Below are 17,885 nucleotides of genomic sequence, written 5' to 3'. Positions count from 1 at the left end.
AACACAATAATCCACTACTGCTGTCACAATATTTTAGCCCAAGAATGATGATGTCCTTCTTTCCTTTAGCCTCTTCTCAGTAATTAAAAAACCACCACACTTTACCATACCCATTTCTAGCAAATAGTGTTTGGAGCATGATTATCCATTAAGAAAAATAACTTACTGTCTGCAATTTAAAGTCTACATAAACAATATAAAACTCCTCTATGGCAAAAGACACATTTAACTAAGTTAAAGACAAATGACAAAGATGTCATTGCAACATGTCACAAAGAGTTAAAATCCTTATAATAATGTATAAAAAGCTCTTCCAAGATTTTTTTTAAGAAAAAAATACCAATAAAAAGGGTCAAAAGATGAAAAAATAACACAGGAAGAAACACAAAGGCTAATTAACATGAAATAAATTCTCAATTTCAAATTAAAAAATGCAAATTAAAACTATGTACCATTTTAATGTAGTAGATTGGCAAAGATATTTTTTCAAAATGACTTTAAAAATAGGTTACCGAGCCTAACCTTTCCTTTGGGAATTTATTCAAAGTAAGTAATGACACGAGGGTTCAAAAACATGTGAAAGTATGTTCAGTACAGAATTATTTAAGAATTTAAGAAGCTGAAGTAATTTAATCTAGCAATCGAGGGTTGGTCGGGTAAGTCAAGGCATATATAGTCTTTCATTTAGCAATTCTGCTAGAATCTATCTCCTGGAATAGTCAATAAAACCAACAGTTCTTAGAGACACACAGATGTTCATTTCAGCAGTTTGTAAAAGTGAAAAATGGCATTGTACACTAACACCACAGAGGGAAGAAAAAAACCTGCACACTAATCACGTCTATGCATCCAAATAAGATAATGCATAATATATATGCATATACATATATCTTGAAGCGGCGGTAGTTTATAGGATACTATGTAGCTGTAAAGAAATGATGGTTTTATATGTTTACAAGAAAAGATTATATATTAAGTGATCAAAGTTTCATAGCTGCATATAATATGACCCCGTTTATGCAAATACATATAAGGTTATTTGAAAATATTTTGGGACGCCAAGTACTCTCTCAATGACCTTTGAAGACCCATTCTACAAAGGACCCCAATCTAAAACAAGAGCTTGTTATTTAATACAAGGTTAGGTTACTCAGAAATTCGTTTAAAGTAACATTCACTTTGACTTTGCTCTTGAAAATCTAATTCTAGTTATTTCTATCTACTTAAGAAAATTTAAAGACCCACCTGCAGCTAGACGGTGCAAGCTGACTTCTGAGCCAATCAGCAAATCTTACAGAGCTACTTTGCTCGGGTTTGTACTTTCAAACAACCCTTTAATTACAAACGTTTCTGGGCTAGTGTGTCTGAAAATGGTCGGAACTGAGGGGTGGGGATACAACCGTGAACTGAAGCCTCTGCAGGGAGGACCAGGTGCGCCCTTACAGCGCCACTTCTAAGCTTTGGTCCCAAGCCACTACTAGGGAGGGAACATTAACATGCCTTCTAGGACCTCCAGCCAATGGCTACACATTTGTTCTCGGCCCCAGCAACTCTGGACCAATGGGCAGAAGGCTACCTTTTCGACTTGCTCTTCCTTTCCAGCCAATCGGAAGCATTCTTCAAATGCCAACACTGTGAGTTGCGCAGGCTCCAAAAAAGGAGGCTTCACTTCCGGGCTACTGCCTGGGGAGACTACGCGTGTTGCCATAGCGACCATATTACGTTAACTGGTTTGCAGCTTTCTTCTAGGCAGCTGGGAGATTGCGGGGGCAGCTGGTTCTCCTCCTGTTTCTTCTTCGCTCTCTGCACCCGAAAGGCCTTACAGGCTCCTGGGATCTGGCCTGGTGCTCCGCGGCACCGGGTGGGCGCGGGATGGCTGCAGAAGAGGACGAGGTGGAATGGGTGGTGGAGAGCATTGCGGGTTTCCTGCGAGGCCCGGACTGGTCCATCCCCATCTTGGACTTTGTGGAGCAGAAATGTGAAGGTAAAATCCAGAGCCCGAGTCGTCCATCCTTTCTCACCTCTCTCACACAATCAGCTGGCAGAGAGATGGTTACCACAAACCACCTCTCATCTCCCTGATCTCCACTCTTGTCAGCCAGGTTTAGAGCTGGTTTTTAGGATGTACTGCTATCACTGCGCCCATCTTTTCCTTCACGGATGAAAACGGGGGTCGAGATACCTCACTCCCTGGGCCCAAGGACACATCCGAAAAACATTAGACTTTAATCCTGTGGGAGGCCTCTGTTGGGCCTCCCACCCTATCCTTCACCTTTCTGCCTTGGGCAAATGCAATGTTTGGGTGGGCTTTTTCAACTTCCCCATTGACTTGGGAGGAGAGACCTTAGTTATCTCCTGAGTTCCTTCTGGTTCCAACAATTGACTAAAAAGTGGGAGTGGGGTAGGAGTGGTATGTGATTACTCCAGAAGGCCCAGAGCTGATGATCCTAGTGGCCTGCAGCCCCCCTTTTGAACTCTCTTTCAGCTGTACCAAAAATGGGGGCGGTGGTGGTGTATCTTGTAAAAAAATGAGGTATATAAACGTGACATAACATTCCCTCTGAGGAAATGGTGCCCCCAGGTTCTTATCAGTTCACCCTTGGAATTTTGCCTTCAGTTCTTAGAGATAAATTGGAGCCCATTCATGGAAAAGGAACAAGAAGCGATGTCATGTGAATACTTACCAACTGTTATCATGCTTGTTTAGGTGGGCAAGTCTTTAAGGGTAGTAATATCCATTAATCGTTTGAGCATCTGTCTTATATTGGAGAGATTAGACTTTTTTTGGTAAGGTTCAGTGAGATAGAGCTAGGGTCAGTGGGTACAAGCTACAGGGAAACAAATTTCTGTGAAGGAAGTGCTTCCTAACAGAGTGTATCCCAGATCAATTCATTTGCCTCAGAAGGTAATGGGTTCCACAGGCACCGACAGTGTTTGAATGAATATGACAACAACTTAATGGAGTTATAGAGGGGAATCCAATTTATCCTGGATGATCTTTTAAGAGCCCTTTTAATCCCAAGTTTTTATGAATCTGGTAAAGATGAAATTTACTTTGGCATATGAATCTTTTCATTACATTCTCATTGCCATGAACAAAATTCAAATGGTATTTTTTCTTTTATGGCCACACCCTCGGCATATGGAAGTTCCCAGGCTAGCTGTCACTTTAGAGCTGCAGCTGCCGACCTTGCCACAATCATTGCAATGCCAGATCCCAGCTGCATCTGCGACCTAGGCCGAAGCTTACAGCAATGCCAGATCCTTAGCCCACAGAGCAAGGCCAGGGACTGAACCCACATTCTCATGGATACTAGTAGGATTCTTAACCTGCTGAGCCACTCACGGGGAACTCCTCAAATAGTATTTATTAAGTATTGTTCTTAAAGGTAATTTTAAAAGGAAGTTCAAAGTAACTTTTACTTATGCTCCTTTAAAGAAGGTAATGTTATTATGAGACTGATGAAGCCTGTGATATTCTGACCTCATTTAGGAGAAAAAAGAAATTATGTCACCTTTTGATTCCATGTGCCCCACTGAAACTAAATGCAGAAATGGAAAAAAACAAAACAAAACATTGTCCTTTTTATCCCCAAACATCAAAAGAGGCTGCATCTTAGTTATAACACTGATTGTGTAATTTTACAGGGAAACAGTAATCCTCATCCTTATAAACATGTAATGTAGTAATTTGGCTTCAAAATTAACTGAAAACAGCTTAAGTAGCTGCTGTATTGCATGTATGCCCAGTGTTATATAGAGCCAGGATAAATGGAGGTAATATCCCAGGGACACAAACATAACAGTATTTATAACAGTATTTATATTTCAGTATTTCTAACAGTATTTATAGCAGTATTTATATTTCACTGACTTTGGGTTGTCAATGTTCTAGTCTCCACCTCAAATAATTTAAAAATTATTGTAATAATTTGTAATATCAACAATTGCTTCAGTATGTATTGCATGTCCTTGGGCGAAAAGCTGAGGATAGAAAGATGAATAAAATAAATCCTTGTGCCTGAGAAGTTTATAATTTGGTGGAGAAGACAGGCAGGTAAATAGAATTTAAATGTAAAGCAGCAGGTATTATAATAAGGGTAGGCACCTAGTGCTGTGTATTGTAAGAGTTCAGAGGAAGGAATCTAACTAGCCTAGGAGTTGGGAGTGGGTAGCAGGTCATGGAGAATGTACCATTTGCAATGTTTTGAAGAATGATTGGGAGAAGGGGGCCTGGGGTAAAGGCAAAGAGATCTAAGAAGGGTGTGAGCAAAGGCATAGGGCTTTGAAGCAGCTTGTGTGTTAACATCTGGTGGTATGCCAAGTAGTTATGTATTTTAAGTTTGTAAAGTTTGGGTTTTGGAGTGGTGGGAGATGAGGCTTGGGATCCAATCTTGGAAGGTTTTGTCTGGCCTGCTAAGCATTTTGTACTTATTCTCTAGGCAGAGAACCGTCTTTGAAGAGTTTTAAATAGAAAATTACAGGAGTTAGTTCTGCATTTTAGAAAGATCATTTAGGAGTCCCTGTCATGGCTCAGTGGTTAACGAATCCGACTAGGAACCATGAGGTTGCAAGTTCGATCCCTGGCCTTGCTCAGTGGGTTAAGGATCTGACGTTGCTGTGAGCTGTGGTGTAGGTTGCAGATGGGGCTCGGATCCCTTGTTGCTATGGCTCTGGCCTAGGCCAGCGGCTATAGCACCCATTAGACCCCTAGCCTGGGAATCTCCATATGCCGTGGGAGCGGCCTTAGAAAAAAGAAAAAAAAAAAAAGATCATTTAGAGGGAAATTTAAAAAAAGCGGGGGGAGTACAGTTGATTACAATGAATTTGTCCTGTCTCCCTAATCAGATTGTAGCTTCTTGAGGGAATGTGTATCTTTCTAATCTACATTGTTTCGTACATTTGTTTTGGTTTTATTTATTTTAATTTCATTATTGATTTATATGTAACAAAAAAGACCTGGTAACTTTCGGTAAAATTTGTATCAGCAAAGTTCCAGTGTGATAAAATAATCCGGAACACCTTTTGTAACAGGAATTAATGTTTAAAGACTATTAATAATAATATTCCATTTAAAGTTTATAAAGAAATTATTGCCTTACATTATTGATTGAAGAGTAGCACATTAGTATTTGTCTTCCATGTGAAGTAGATCTTAAGTAGGAAAAGAAATGTTTATAATTAACACGTGTGTGTGTGTGTGTACGTGTACACACTCTTTACTTTTAAATTCAAGAATTTAGGGACTTCCCATTGTGGCTCAGTAGTAACCAACCTGACAAGTATCTGTGAGGATGCATGTTCGAATCCTTGGCCTGGCTCAGTGGGTTAAGGATCCGGCATTGCCTTGAACTGTGGTGTAGGTCGAAGATTCAGCTTAGTTCCCAAACTGATGTGGCTATGGCTGTGGTGTAGGCTGGCAGCTGCACCTCTGAGTCAGCTCTGATTTAACCCCTTGCCTGGGAACTTCCATATGCCATGTTTGGCCCTAAAAAGCAGAAAAAAAAAAGGCAAAAAAGAAAAGAATTTAAAGGTGAAGAGCTGGTTTATAAGAATGAGAGTTCTATTTGTAAGATGTATGGAGTAGATTTTTATATTTGCATTAATTGAATGATTTGGTTTTTTTACACTATGCAATATTTTACTTTTATTTAAATATTTCACTTTTAAATTTAGTTTTTGATGATGAAGAAGAGAGCAAATTGACCTATACAGAGATTCATCAGGAATACAAAGAACTAGTGAGTATTTTTAATCTGATTTTAAATGTAATTCGATTAATATTAATTCTAGCTTTTCTAAATTAAATAAATTGATTTTTTCATTAAAATTCCTTAATTAAAAAAAACCAATCTACCAGTTGCATCAGACTCCAAGGGTTCTCTGTGCATTTCATTATTATTTCACTAGTATATGAGGAATGGATTTAGGACTATTTTAAGGGATCTAGCATTGATCTTTAAATTTTATTTTTATTCTGCTGATGTATCCAGGGAAGAGCTAATTGTTAATTTAGCCATGTTGTCTTGAGATTTTAAAAAATGCCTTTGGGTGGCAGAGGAATTATACCACATCAAATTTCATTATTCTGACAAATTATTTTTGGTAAAGGAAATAAAATTTCATTTGACTCTCTGCAAAAATTTGTACTTTTTGTATTGTTGCTGCCATATGATTTTATGTAGATTAATAATTGCAAACCAACATTTGATTATACTTTTCTAAACTCAGTGTGAAAACTCATTTGGAATTTTTCTATGTGAATTACAAAAGTTAAACTTTCTCTTTTTAGGTTGAAAAGCTGTTAGAAAGTTACCTCAAAGAAATTGGAATTAATGAAGATCAGTTTCAAGAAGCATGCACTTCTCCTCTTGCAAAGACCCATACCTCACAGGTTTTTGCTTTTGAGTTATCCTATTAATATATAATTTCAACCAAATGCCCAGGGTTTCACTTAAATTTGCTATGTTTGATTGTCAGAGTACAATATTCTAGACATTGTAAGAGTTAAAAACCAATTTATCACTTACGGATTCTTTTTTATAACTGCTTAGAGAAATGATGATTTGAGGTATTAATGAATTGGTGGTATTAAAAAGGAACTTTCTGAACTCAGAGCTATAATAGACTAAGACTTTATGCAGACTACTGTTTTATTTATGTAGATCTCTGACAATTTTGCAGTTGCCCCTTTTTTAATCTTAGTAGGTACATAATGCACAGTTCCTGGGGCTTTCTTCTCTTAGAACTAATTTTATTGTCTCACTAGTTCTCCAGTACTGGATTGAAGTAGATCTTGTGTATATTTATAAGGAATATTTACTGAGGGCTCATGTTAGCTGCTGTTTGTTTTATTTATTTTTTACTTTTTAGGGCCGCATCTGTGGTGTACAGAGGTTCTCAGGCTAGGGGTCAGATCCGAGCTGCAGCTGTCAGCCTATGACATAGCCACAGCAACACAGGATCAGAGCCATGTCCATGTCCTACACCGCAGCTCATGGCAAGGCCAGATCCTCAACCCACTGATCCAGGCCAGGGATCGAACCCATATCCTCATGGATACTAGTCGGGCTCGTTACCTCTGAGCCACAGTGGGAACTCCAGCTGCTATTTTAAACACTTGACATGTATTATCTCATTTAATCTTCTTGAAAACCCTTGAGAAATTGGTGCTATTTTATTTCCATTTAGAAATGAGCAAACTAACGCACAGATGTATTAAGGAACTAGAATAAGGTCTATAGCTAAGTGAGTAACAGAGTCAGGATACCAACCCAGAGCTGCTGCTCAGATATTGAGTATAGGCATCTGTCACTACTACCCAAATAGCCTTCTCAAGAAGTTGCTTTAGCTTTTCATCTTCTACCAAATAAACTGTAATTCCTTAGTGAGATGATAGCGAGGATTTCTATGATGTGACCCCAAATTAAGCCTTCTCCTGCTGTAGTTCTCCAACACGTTATATACTAGAGTCATTCTGGCCACTTGCTTTTGTAAGCATCCATGCACCTGGCTTTGCTCATAGTATCCCCTTAACCTGGATTGTTCAGCCGCTATTTCCTTACCCTTTCATCCTTTCCTTACCTACAGAAATCTGTCTTATCATTAAGGGCTGCTGTAATGCAGCTTTCCTGATTCCTCTAGTCAGACTAGCACTCTTTCTACCTCACTGAGCGTTTTTGCGCTTTCAATTAAATTCAATTTCTTTGTATTATAGTCTGCTATTCTTACAAGTCTGCTTTGAAGAACTTATTGAAAAATACCATTAACTCATATTTCAATTTTTTTTTTCTTTTTGTCTTTCTGTCTTTTCTAGGGCTGCACCTGCGGCATATGGAGATTCCCAGGCTAGGGGTCTAATCAGAGCTGTAGCTGCTGGCCTATGCCAGAGCCACAGCAACGCAGGATCCGAGCCTCGTCTTCGACCTACACCACAGCTCAAGGCAACGCCAGATCCTTAACCCACTGAGCAAGGCCAGGGATTGAACCTGCAACCTCATGGTTCCTAGTCAGATTCTTTAACCACTGAGCCACGATGGGAACTCCCTTCAATTTCTTTTAAGACATTGGTATTTGTTTTTATTTTCCTTGTCTTTCAGGAATATTTCCTGCTTTGGTTAATATTTGTCAACCTCTTAATTAAGCCATTCTGAATGAATCTGAGTTATTTTGTGAAAAAAGATGTTCACAGAAATAGTAGATATATCCATCTTTTGTTTTCATTATCAGGATAACTTTGTGAATGAAGATGTTCAGAATTTTAAAATATTGTTTTGAAATCAAGAGTAAAACATCTTTCTCTTTTGTTCTTATTATACAGCACCTATTGATTTGGGGTTGATGAATAGTACAAGGAGGCAAGCCTTTTGACACAGATAGACCTAGATTTGAGTCCTAGGTCTTTCATTTACCGTGGACAAAGTTATTTTACAGTTTTCTTTCTTTCTGTCTTTTTTCTTTTTTTTTGTCTTTTCTAGGGCTGCTTCCTTCAGCATATGGAGGTTCCCAGGCTAGAGGTCTAATCAGAGCTGTAGCTGCTGGCCCATACCACAGCCACATCAACTTGTGATCCGAGCCTCTGTAGCCTCTGTGACCTACACCATAACTCACGGCAATGCCAGATCCTTAACCCACTGATAAGGGCCAGGGATTGAACCCGCAACCTCATGGTTCCTAGTCGGATTTGTTAACCACTGAGCCACGACGGGAACTCCCAGTTTTCTTTTCTTATCCATTCTGATTCTGTTTCTACATCTCTAAAATAAGGATACTATCTACTTTGGAAGATTTTTGCAAAATTTAAGCAGTAACGTTCATAAATGTTCATAAAGCATTTAGCACAATACCTGACACATATAAGATGATCTATAAATGGAAGCACTTCCTAATTAATGGTAGCTATTTTGATGTTGATTAGCAGTGTAGTAATTAGGCCAGGGTCATGTATTCAATCCTCATATGGACTAATTAGCTTTATTCTCTTCTGGAGCAAACTCTTAGCTCCAGATACTGATAGCAACACGATTAAATCAGTACAAGGCCATCACCATTACCAGGACAGCAGCCCAAAACATGCTATTTACTGCTTTGCAGCAATAATCTAATTTTTATAGATACAGATCAGAATGCTGATCCATTATGCTAATATAGGGTACCTCAGAATGGATTTATGAAACCAGTTGCTCGCCCAGGGTAGCTTAGGGAAGGTCCTTTTTATTTTGTTTTGGTTTGGTTTGATTTTGATTTTTAAAAACAGCTTCCAGCTTCCCTCTCATTGAACTGTACTGCTGAAGCAGACTTGCAAAATTGTTTTCACCCTGGTTTGGTCATCATTAGACCTAGACCATTGGTCCTGGCATATTCTTTGTGTATTAAATTCAGCAGGAAAGCAAAGAGTGCATTAGATGAAGAACTCTAGTTTAAAAACACCACTACCAACAACAACATTTTAAGAGCAGGTTTTTCTGTTCTATCTGTGTGGTTCTCAAAAAATCTTGTGAATTAGGATATCTTTTTAAAGAGTTCAGAAAAATATGATAATATAATAAATATTGAGATATTTACTATTTCAGTTGTGTTCAGTTGATTTTGTGATTTTGTGATATTTTCTGATTGGTATAGACAAAAGTGCCTTCCTTCATTGCCTGTTATTTTTTTGGTGCAAATAGAGCTCATCATTGATTTCTGTGTATTTCAAAAGCCAGGGACTTCTATATGGCAAGAGACAAGGAGTATTTTTTGCTTTTATTTTCATTTTTTTACTTGATTTGCTTTCACTTTCGTAAGATAGAAATTAACACTTTCAGAAACATTTGTTATGTAACAATGGTAATGTGGGAAAATTATGCTTTTTTCCCCCAATAATTTATATCCTTGAAAAGATTACATATGAGGTTTTACTTTTATTTTCTGAAAATACACACAAGATAATTAATATTTTTTGGTGAGTGCTAGTAAGATTTAACAAATTAATAGACTACTTTTAGATCATTTTTATGTTTTCAGAAACTTGAGCAGTTAATGTATCCTCCCTTTTTATTAATATCTTTCATTAGTTTAGTATATTTTTCCTTTTTATAACCGAAGTGAAGTAGTGTAGTATATTTGTTGGTGAGCCAATGTTGATACATTATTATTAAGTAAAGTTCATAGTTTATATTAGGGTTCACTGTGTTGTACAGTTCTGTGGATTTTGCCAAATACATAATGTCATGTATCCACCATTTGCAGTATCATACAAAAAAGTTTCACTGCCTTAAAAATCTCATGTTCCAAATATTTGTCTTTTTTATCCTTTCCCAAACCCCTGGCAGCTACTGTTCATTTTACTTTCTCTCTAGTTTTGCCTTGTCCAGAATGTTATGTAATTGGGATCATACAGTATGTGGCCTTTTCAGACTGGCTTCTTTCACCAAAAAATATGAATTTAAGGTTCTTCCACATTTTTTCACTGTTTGATAGTTTGTTTCTTTTCTCTCTTTTTTTGTTGGCTCCACCTGTGGTATGTGGAAGTTGCTGGATCAGGAATCACACACGCCAAAGCAGCAACATGAGCCACAACAGTGACAATAACAGATCTTTAACCCACTGAGCCATCGAAGGGACTCTAATAGTTCATTTCTTTTTATTGCTGAATAATATTCCATTATATTGGATTTACCACCATTGGATATTGGATGTATCCAGTAACCTTTTGAAGGATATTTTGGTGGCTCCAGTCTTAGGCAATAATGAATAAAGCCACTGTAAATATTCATATTCAGGTTTTTGTGTGGACATAATATTTTCAACTCAATTGGATAAATACCTAAGAGCAAGATGGCTGGATCATATGTTAAGATTAGCTTTAGCTTGGTAAGAATTTGCCAGATTCTCTTCTAAAGTAGCTGTATCATTTTACATCTTCACCAGCAATGAATGGGAATTCCTGTTGCTCCATATCTTCAGAAACACTTGGTATTGTCAGCTTTTTGGATTTTAGCCATTCTAATAGGTAGTGACATCTCATTGTTTTCTTTCTTTCTTTTCTTTTTTCTTTTTTTTTTTTTGTCTTTTTGGGGCCAAACCTGTAGCATATGGAGGTTCCCAGACCAGGGGTCCAATCAGAGCTGCAGCTGCTGGCCTATGCCACAGCCACAGCGATGTGGGATCCAAGCCGCATCTGTGACCTATACCACAGCTCATGGCAACGCTGGATCCTTAACCCACTGAGTGAGGCCAGGGATGGAACCTGCATCCTCATGGATACCAGTTGGGCTGTTTCTGATGAGCCACAACAGAAACTCCAGATGATCCTTTCTTCACTGGATTACTTTTGTTCCCTTGTCAAAGGTTTGTTGACTGTGTGTTGGTCAGTCTATTTTGGGTTCTATTCTCTTCCATTAATCTATTTCTCTATTCTTTCACCAATATCATATTATCTTGATTATTGCAGTTTATAGTAAGTCTTCAAGTCAGGTAGTGTCAGTCATCTGACTTTTTTCTTTTTCAATATTGTGTGGCTATTCTAGGTCTTTTGCCTTTCCATGAAATTTCAAAATCCATTTGTTGATATCCACAAGTAATTTGTTGGGTTTCTGATTGGGGCTGCATGAATCTGCAGGTCAAATTTGGAAGAACTGACATGTTAACGATGTCTTATATGTGAACACAGACAATTTCTCCATTTATTTAGATCAACTTTGATTTCTTTCATTAGAATTTTTTAGTTTTCCTCAAATCTTGTGCATATTTTGTAAGATTTATTCCTAAGTACTGCTTTTTTTGTGGTGCTAATATAAATGGTATGGGTTTTTTATTTCAGATTCTAATGGTTCTTGCTGGTATATTGGAAAGCAATTACCCTTTGTATAGTAACTCTGTATCCTGCAACCTTACTATAATTAACTTATTAGTTCTAGGAATTTTTTAAATTGATGCTTTGAGACTTTCTACAGATAGTCATGTCATCTGTGAATAAACAGTTTTACTTTCCTTCCCACCTATTGAACTTCTGCAAATAAATATTTAATCATTGTTCTTTTGAGAAATAACATGTATCAGTAACTTTTCTTCAAAATGTTATATTTTTTTTGGTGTTGAATTGGTATAATTTCTTCCTTAAATGTTTGCTAGATTCTCCAGTGAAGCCGGCTTGCCCTGGTGCTTTCTGTTTTGAAAGGTTGCTAATTGCTGATTACATTTCTTTAATAGATATAGATGTATTCAGATTGTCTTTTTTTTTTTTTCTATGAGTTTTAGCAGATTGTTTTTTTCAGGGAGTTGGTTCATTTTATCTAGGTTATCAAATTTGTGGCCATAATAGATGTTCATAATATTTCTTTATTATCCTTTTAAGTCCATAGACTCTGTAGTGATGTCCCTCTTTCATTTCTGATATTAGTAATTTATGCCTTCTCTTTTTTGATCTAACCTGGCCAGAGGCATCTCAGTTTTATTGATGTTTTCAAAGAAGTAACTTGTAGTTTTGTTGATTTTTCTCTATTCATTTTCTATTTTCAATTTCATTACTTCTTCTCTGATTTTTTTTCTTAATGCTTACTTTGGCATTAATTTGCTCTTTTTGAAGATCCTGCAGTGGAAGCTTTGATTATTGATGTTCGATATTTCTTCTTTTTTATTACATGCATCAACTCTTTTTTTTTTTTTTTTAATAGAGACTTTTTTTGTTTGTTTGTTTGTTTTGTTTTGCTTTACCTAGGGCCGCTCGCAAGGCATGTGGAGGTTCCCAGGCTAGGGGTCAAATAGGAGCTGTAGCCACCAGCCTACGCTAGAGCCACAGCAATGTAGGATCCGAGCCGTGTCTGCAACCTACACCACAGCCCAGGGCAACGCCGGATCCTTTAACCCACTGAGCAAGGCCAGGGATCGAACCTGCAACCTCATGGTTCCTAGTCAGATTCGGTAACCACTGCGCCACGACGGGAACTCCTATATGCTTCAACTCTTTACATTTTCCTCTAAGCACTACTTTTGCTACATCCCACAAATTTTGATAAGTTGTATTTTTATTTTCATTTAGTTAGAAATATTTTTTAAACATTCTCTTAAGACTACTTCTCTGACCTGTGTGCTGTTTGAAAATGTGTTTAATTTCCATGCATTTTAGGTTTTTCTAGCCGTTGTTCTGTTACTGTTTTTTTTTTCTTTTTTTTTTTGGCTTTTTGCCATTTCTTGGGCTGCTCCTGCGGCATATGGAGGTTCCCAGGCTAGGGGTCGAATCAGAGCTGTAGCTGCCAGCCCTCCCCAGAGCCACAGCAACGCGGGATCCAAGCCGCATCTGCAACCTACACCACAGCTCACGGCAACACCGAATCGTTAACCCACTGAGCAAGGGCAGGGACCGAACTCGCAACCTCATGGTTCCTAGTCGGATTCGTTAACCACTGCGCCACGACGGAACTCCTGTTATTGTTTTCTAGTTTAACTCTGTTGTGATCTGAGACTATACTTTGTGTGTTCCTATTCTTTTAAGTTTCTTTAGATATGTGTATTTTATGGCCCAGAATGCAGTCTCTTTTGGTGACTGTTCCATGTGAACCTGAGAAGATCGTTCTGTAGTTGGAGAACTGTCACTTTGGTTCAGTTGACTGAATGTGCTGTTCAGTTCAACTATGTCCTTACTGATTTTCCACCTACTGCGTCTGTCCATCACTGAAGTTTTCAACTATAATAATGAATTTATATATTTCTCCTTGCGAATATATTAATGAAGCAGCATAAATGCATGAAATCACTTAAACCTTTCAAAACTTCAAGCAAAGGTAATAATAGGGTAATGTTAGGCTAAGCGTGAACATGTTTATATGTTTCAGAAACTCACTTAAGTCAGATTCTTAAAGACATTGTTCATTTTTTTTTCATCAATGTGCTTTTCTCAAACATATATAACATCACATTTGCTTTACCTCATTGTCTTCTTTCAAAGTAGTTTGACATTTCAATTAATTTTAAGGGTACTTGAGATTGTTGTTGTTTTTAACCCTCTTGCTAGGCTTTTTGGAGTAATTTTTGTATTCAGTTCCGCTAATTGCCTTTATTGGAAGCTCTTAGGAGAGCAGTGATCCATTTCCTTGGACCCTAAGAGCCCATCTGCTATAAAGTTGTTAGGTTTAGCATACCAGTTTGATATTTAACCAGCCTCAAAAGGCCCAGAAGAATTGCGTTTATAGGACTTTTCAGTTTAAAAAGTGCTTTCTCACCCTGTTTAATTCTAACACCCAGTCAGAAAGTTATTACTATATTTCCTTCATGCTATAATGGACAGTTTTCTTCATAATATCTCTGAAATGAGAATGGATTTTATAATTGTTGGCATGTTGTAATTGGCAGGCAAGGTTTTTTCCTTTTTTATTGGTACGTTGGTAATCTATGGAGTCTTAGAATCAACAAAATACTTTATTGTTATTATACAAATTTGCAGATGAAGAAACTGATGCCCAAAGACATTTTTAAATGATATGTCCAGGGTCACACAGCAGGTGCATGCTTAAGCTGAAAGTAAGCTTTGATATCAAGGCCTTTATTCCCCCCCCCCCCCCCGTAATGTATCAGTGGTTCTCAAATTTAATGTTGTAAGAATTATCTGGGGAGATAATGGGCACCCATCCTTCAGAAATTTAGATTAATTATGTCCAAGGCAGGGCTCAGGAATATTCATTTAACATTCCCTCTTTCCTGAATTTCTTAGGTGGGTCAGGAACACCCTTAGAGAAGCCCTGCATTAAAACTAAGAATCAGCTCAAACACTGCCTTGCTCACAGCTCCAGTGGACACATTTCCATCAGTAGCAGTGTCCTTCAAACGCTTTTTAGTGACAAGGATAGAGTACTTGATGTTACTAAGAAGGCCCAGAACAAACTTTTGTGGCGGTATAATCCCATAAAGGGGCCCCAGCAGACCAGAGAGAATGACTCCATTATAGAGGCTGCCTACAGTTGTCTTTAGTGCTGGTCCTTGGGCTGCAACCTTCAGTTAAATACAAATGAAGCCTATTTTCCATCCCTTGTCCTGGGCCTTTTGAACAGTATATGTGACTAAGGGTAAAGAAACTCCATCTTTTTTACTACAGATGACGTCTTATAAATGTCACAGAGAGCTGCTTTTGCACTTTATTTTGTTTTGATATACTGCCATTGTCTAGGATGTGAGCTGATTGCTGCAAGAAGGACTCATCTCTTTGCCTAGAGTTCTTTGATGGAGCATTTGTTGAGATGTGTCTTTGATGTTATTGCTGCTCCCTGCCTTATGAACAAGGCGCCCTTTGCTGCCTCTGCATGATTCCTGTGGTCAGCTTTTCCATGAATATCATGTAAAGCTTGAAATAAGATTTTAGTAAGGTGACTAAGATCTAAGTGTTTTCTTTTGGGTTTTCATGCATTTCAGATCTTATTCTACTTCTTGCTGATTAGCTTGGGAATTTGCTTTTTGATATAGCAATAGTGTTTGATAGCTAAGAGAGTGTTAATTTGGATACTCTAGGGTAGATACCTGTAGTGTTTTTTCTTAATTTATTTTACTTTTGTTTCATACTGAAAAAGATTTCACATCCTAATTTCTAACTCTACCTCTTCCATGAAACTTTCTGCCTATAGGACTACTATAGCTATATTCTCACATTACTCCTACCACATTACACTTACTTTCCAGATTCCATTTTTAGGGATTTACTCTTATTTAATTTGGAAATTTTATTAATTAAGGGATAGTTTTGTAGTTACTGATTTATCATTAAACAGTAAATTTCAGGTTGACAGAATCTAAACCATCAGATATCATATTGGCTGAAAAATGAATCCAGGTACTGAAGTGGTAACTGAAAAAGTAAGCCCAGTTCCTGTATTATTTTTCAGAGTTGCTCAGCACTGGCTTATTTTGAAAAGGTATCACTATCTGCCTTAGCTTCCTGGAGGCCTGGGGATTGGGAATATTGGCTTCTTGTGGACCCTACTTTAAAAAAGGCTTTTTAAAAAATTTTTTGTCTTTTGTCTTTTTAGGGCCACACCTGCCACATATGGAGGTTCTCAGGCTAGGGGTCGAATTGGAGCTGTTTCTGCTGGCCTATGCCAGAACTACAGCAATGCCAGATCTGAGCCGCGTCTTCGACCTACACCACAGCTCACGGCAATGCTTGATCCTTAACACACTGAGTGAAGAAGCCGGGATCGAACCCGAAACCTCGTGGTTCCTAGTCGGATTCGTTTCTGCTGCACCAAGACGGGAACTCCTAAAAAAGGCTTTTAGAATAAAATCTTAAAATTGTCCTTTTGAGTCATCTAGTCGTAAATAACAATGCAGCATTCTTGAATTAATATACCTTTTGTAGTGGAAATGATTTGAGTATGTGGGAAATAGTTTTAAAATTTCTGTCTTCATTTAACTTCCAGACTTCTTTCCACAGGCCATTTTGCAACCTGTGTTGGCAGCAGAAGATTTTACTATCTTTAAAGCGATGATGGTCCAGAAAAACATTGAAATGCAGCTGCAAGCCATTCGGATAATTCAAGAAAGAAATGGTAAGATGTTGAATGTAGAAATCCAAGTGCCAGATGCAGTTTTTTGGTAGCAGTTTCAACTAATACGGTCTTATTGAAGCTGCCTTGTATAAATTTATTTCAAGTTTGAAAGTCTGTTGCTGACTTAGGAGATATGAGTGCAAACTTCCTGATTTGACAAACACTGAGTGTTTGACATCTCCTAGAAAGCAGGCCAGAACTTGAATTATTGTTTTAGGTTTCAGATAGCTTGATTTTTCTGCCCCGCCATTGATTTTATGAAATTCCATCTTTTTGAATGGTCACCGTTATAGTTACAGTTGAGAGACTGTGACTGCTCTTCCAGCTTATTATCAGGACCTTTGTAGAAAACAGTGGTTCTCAAGCGTTAGAGGCAGTTGGAGAACTTGTTGAAATGCATATGGCTGTCTCCCAGTTTCTGATTCAGTAGGTCTGGGTTGGGACCTAATACTTTGCTTTTGTAGTAGGTTCCTAGCTCATGCTCAAGCTGCTGGTCCTGGGACTGCACTGCGAACTAGGGCAAGGGCAGCTAGGATTGTGCCACCATCAGGTGGAAGAGAAAACAGGTACTCAAACCCCACCAACCCCCTTTGGCTTTTCAGTTTCTGTCTAGCTCTTCCTGCTTTTGTTCCTTTCCTGTGTACGTGAACCATATTTGACATCTTGACTCAAAACATCAGAGTTTCTACACATACTTCTTGTTATTATACTATCTTCTTTCCAACCCAGATGCCTATCTCGGTTTCCCATTTCTCACTCTGCTGACCTTATACCTGTGTGTTCCCGTGCTCAGTAGATTGCCACCAATATGCCTATACTCTCTAATGGTTTGGCAGCAGGGCCTTTTCTTTGATTGTTTCTTGAAGATATGAGAGCTATAGTTTAGTTGTACTATTTGCTTTTAAGGATCTGGAACATGCAACAATAGGGCTTCTGTTGTAGGGCAAACATTAGAATGTTGCAGGGCCCTTGTGGATTCTTCTCTCATTTGTCTCATGTGAGTAGAGAGACTCTCCCTTAGAGCCAACCACCATCATAACTATTCCCTAAAATCATAAAAGGTATTTCACAGCAGGTAAGGGAGACGTTGTCTGTGGGTAGGAGGTAACACTACCTTAACCCTGAACAATGCATGACATTGTGCTGTTGCTCTGGTGTAAATAAGTTTGGAAAACAGTCTCTTTCTCTTTGTTTTTCTCCCATAAAATCCTTTTCTCTTGTGTTTTCCTACAACTATGCTTTATTCTGACCTCTGGGATAGCAATTTTGAGTAATTATTTTAAGCTATTTAAAATTGTTTTGGGGGATCAGTTTTGTTTTGTTTTTTTGTCTTTTTTTTTGTTTCAGGGCCACACCCGTGGCGTATGGAGG

General features: G+C 38.0%; 1 protein-coding gene across 1 annotated transcript in view; it reads left to right on the top strand.

Annotated features, from left to right (window-relative positions):
• Positions 1-1,660: 1,660 nt before the first annotated feature.
• CFAP36 (cilia and flagella associated protein 36) overlaps positions 1,661-17,885 on the top strand; it is a 30,112-nt gene continuing 13,887 nt past the window's right edge. The window contains exons 1-4 of the mRNA XM_047782049.1: positions 1,661-1,984; positions 5,677-5,741; positions 6,293-6,394; positions 16,400-16,514. Coding sequence (XP_047638005.1) covers positions 1,873-1,984; positions 5,677-5,741; positions 6,293-6,394; positions 16,400-16,514 — 394 coding nt within the window. The 5' untranslated portion in view covers positions 1,661-1,872. The remainder of the gene's footprint in view (positions 1,985-5,676; positions 5,742-6,292; positions 6,395-16,399; positions 16,515-17,885) is intronic.

The sequence above is a fragment of the Phacochoerus africanus genome, chromosome 5, assembly GCF_016906955.1.
Source record: "Phacochoerus africanus isolate WHEZ1 chromosome 5, ROS_Pafr_v1, whole genome shotgun sequence".
NCBI lineage: Eukaryota > Metazoa > Chordata > Mammalia > Artiodactyla > Suidae > Phacochoerus > Phacochoerus africanus.
Note: the sequence above shows the minus strand (reverse complement) of the source record. Positions and strands in the feature narration are given on the sequence as shown.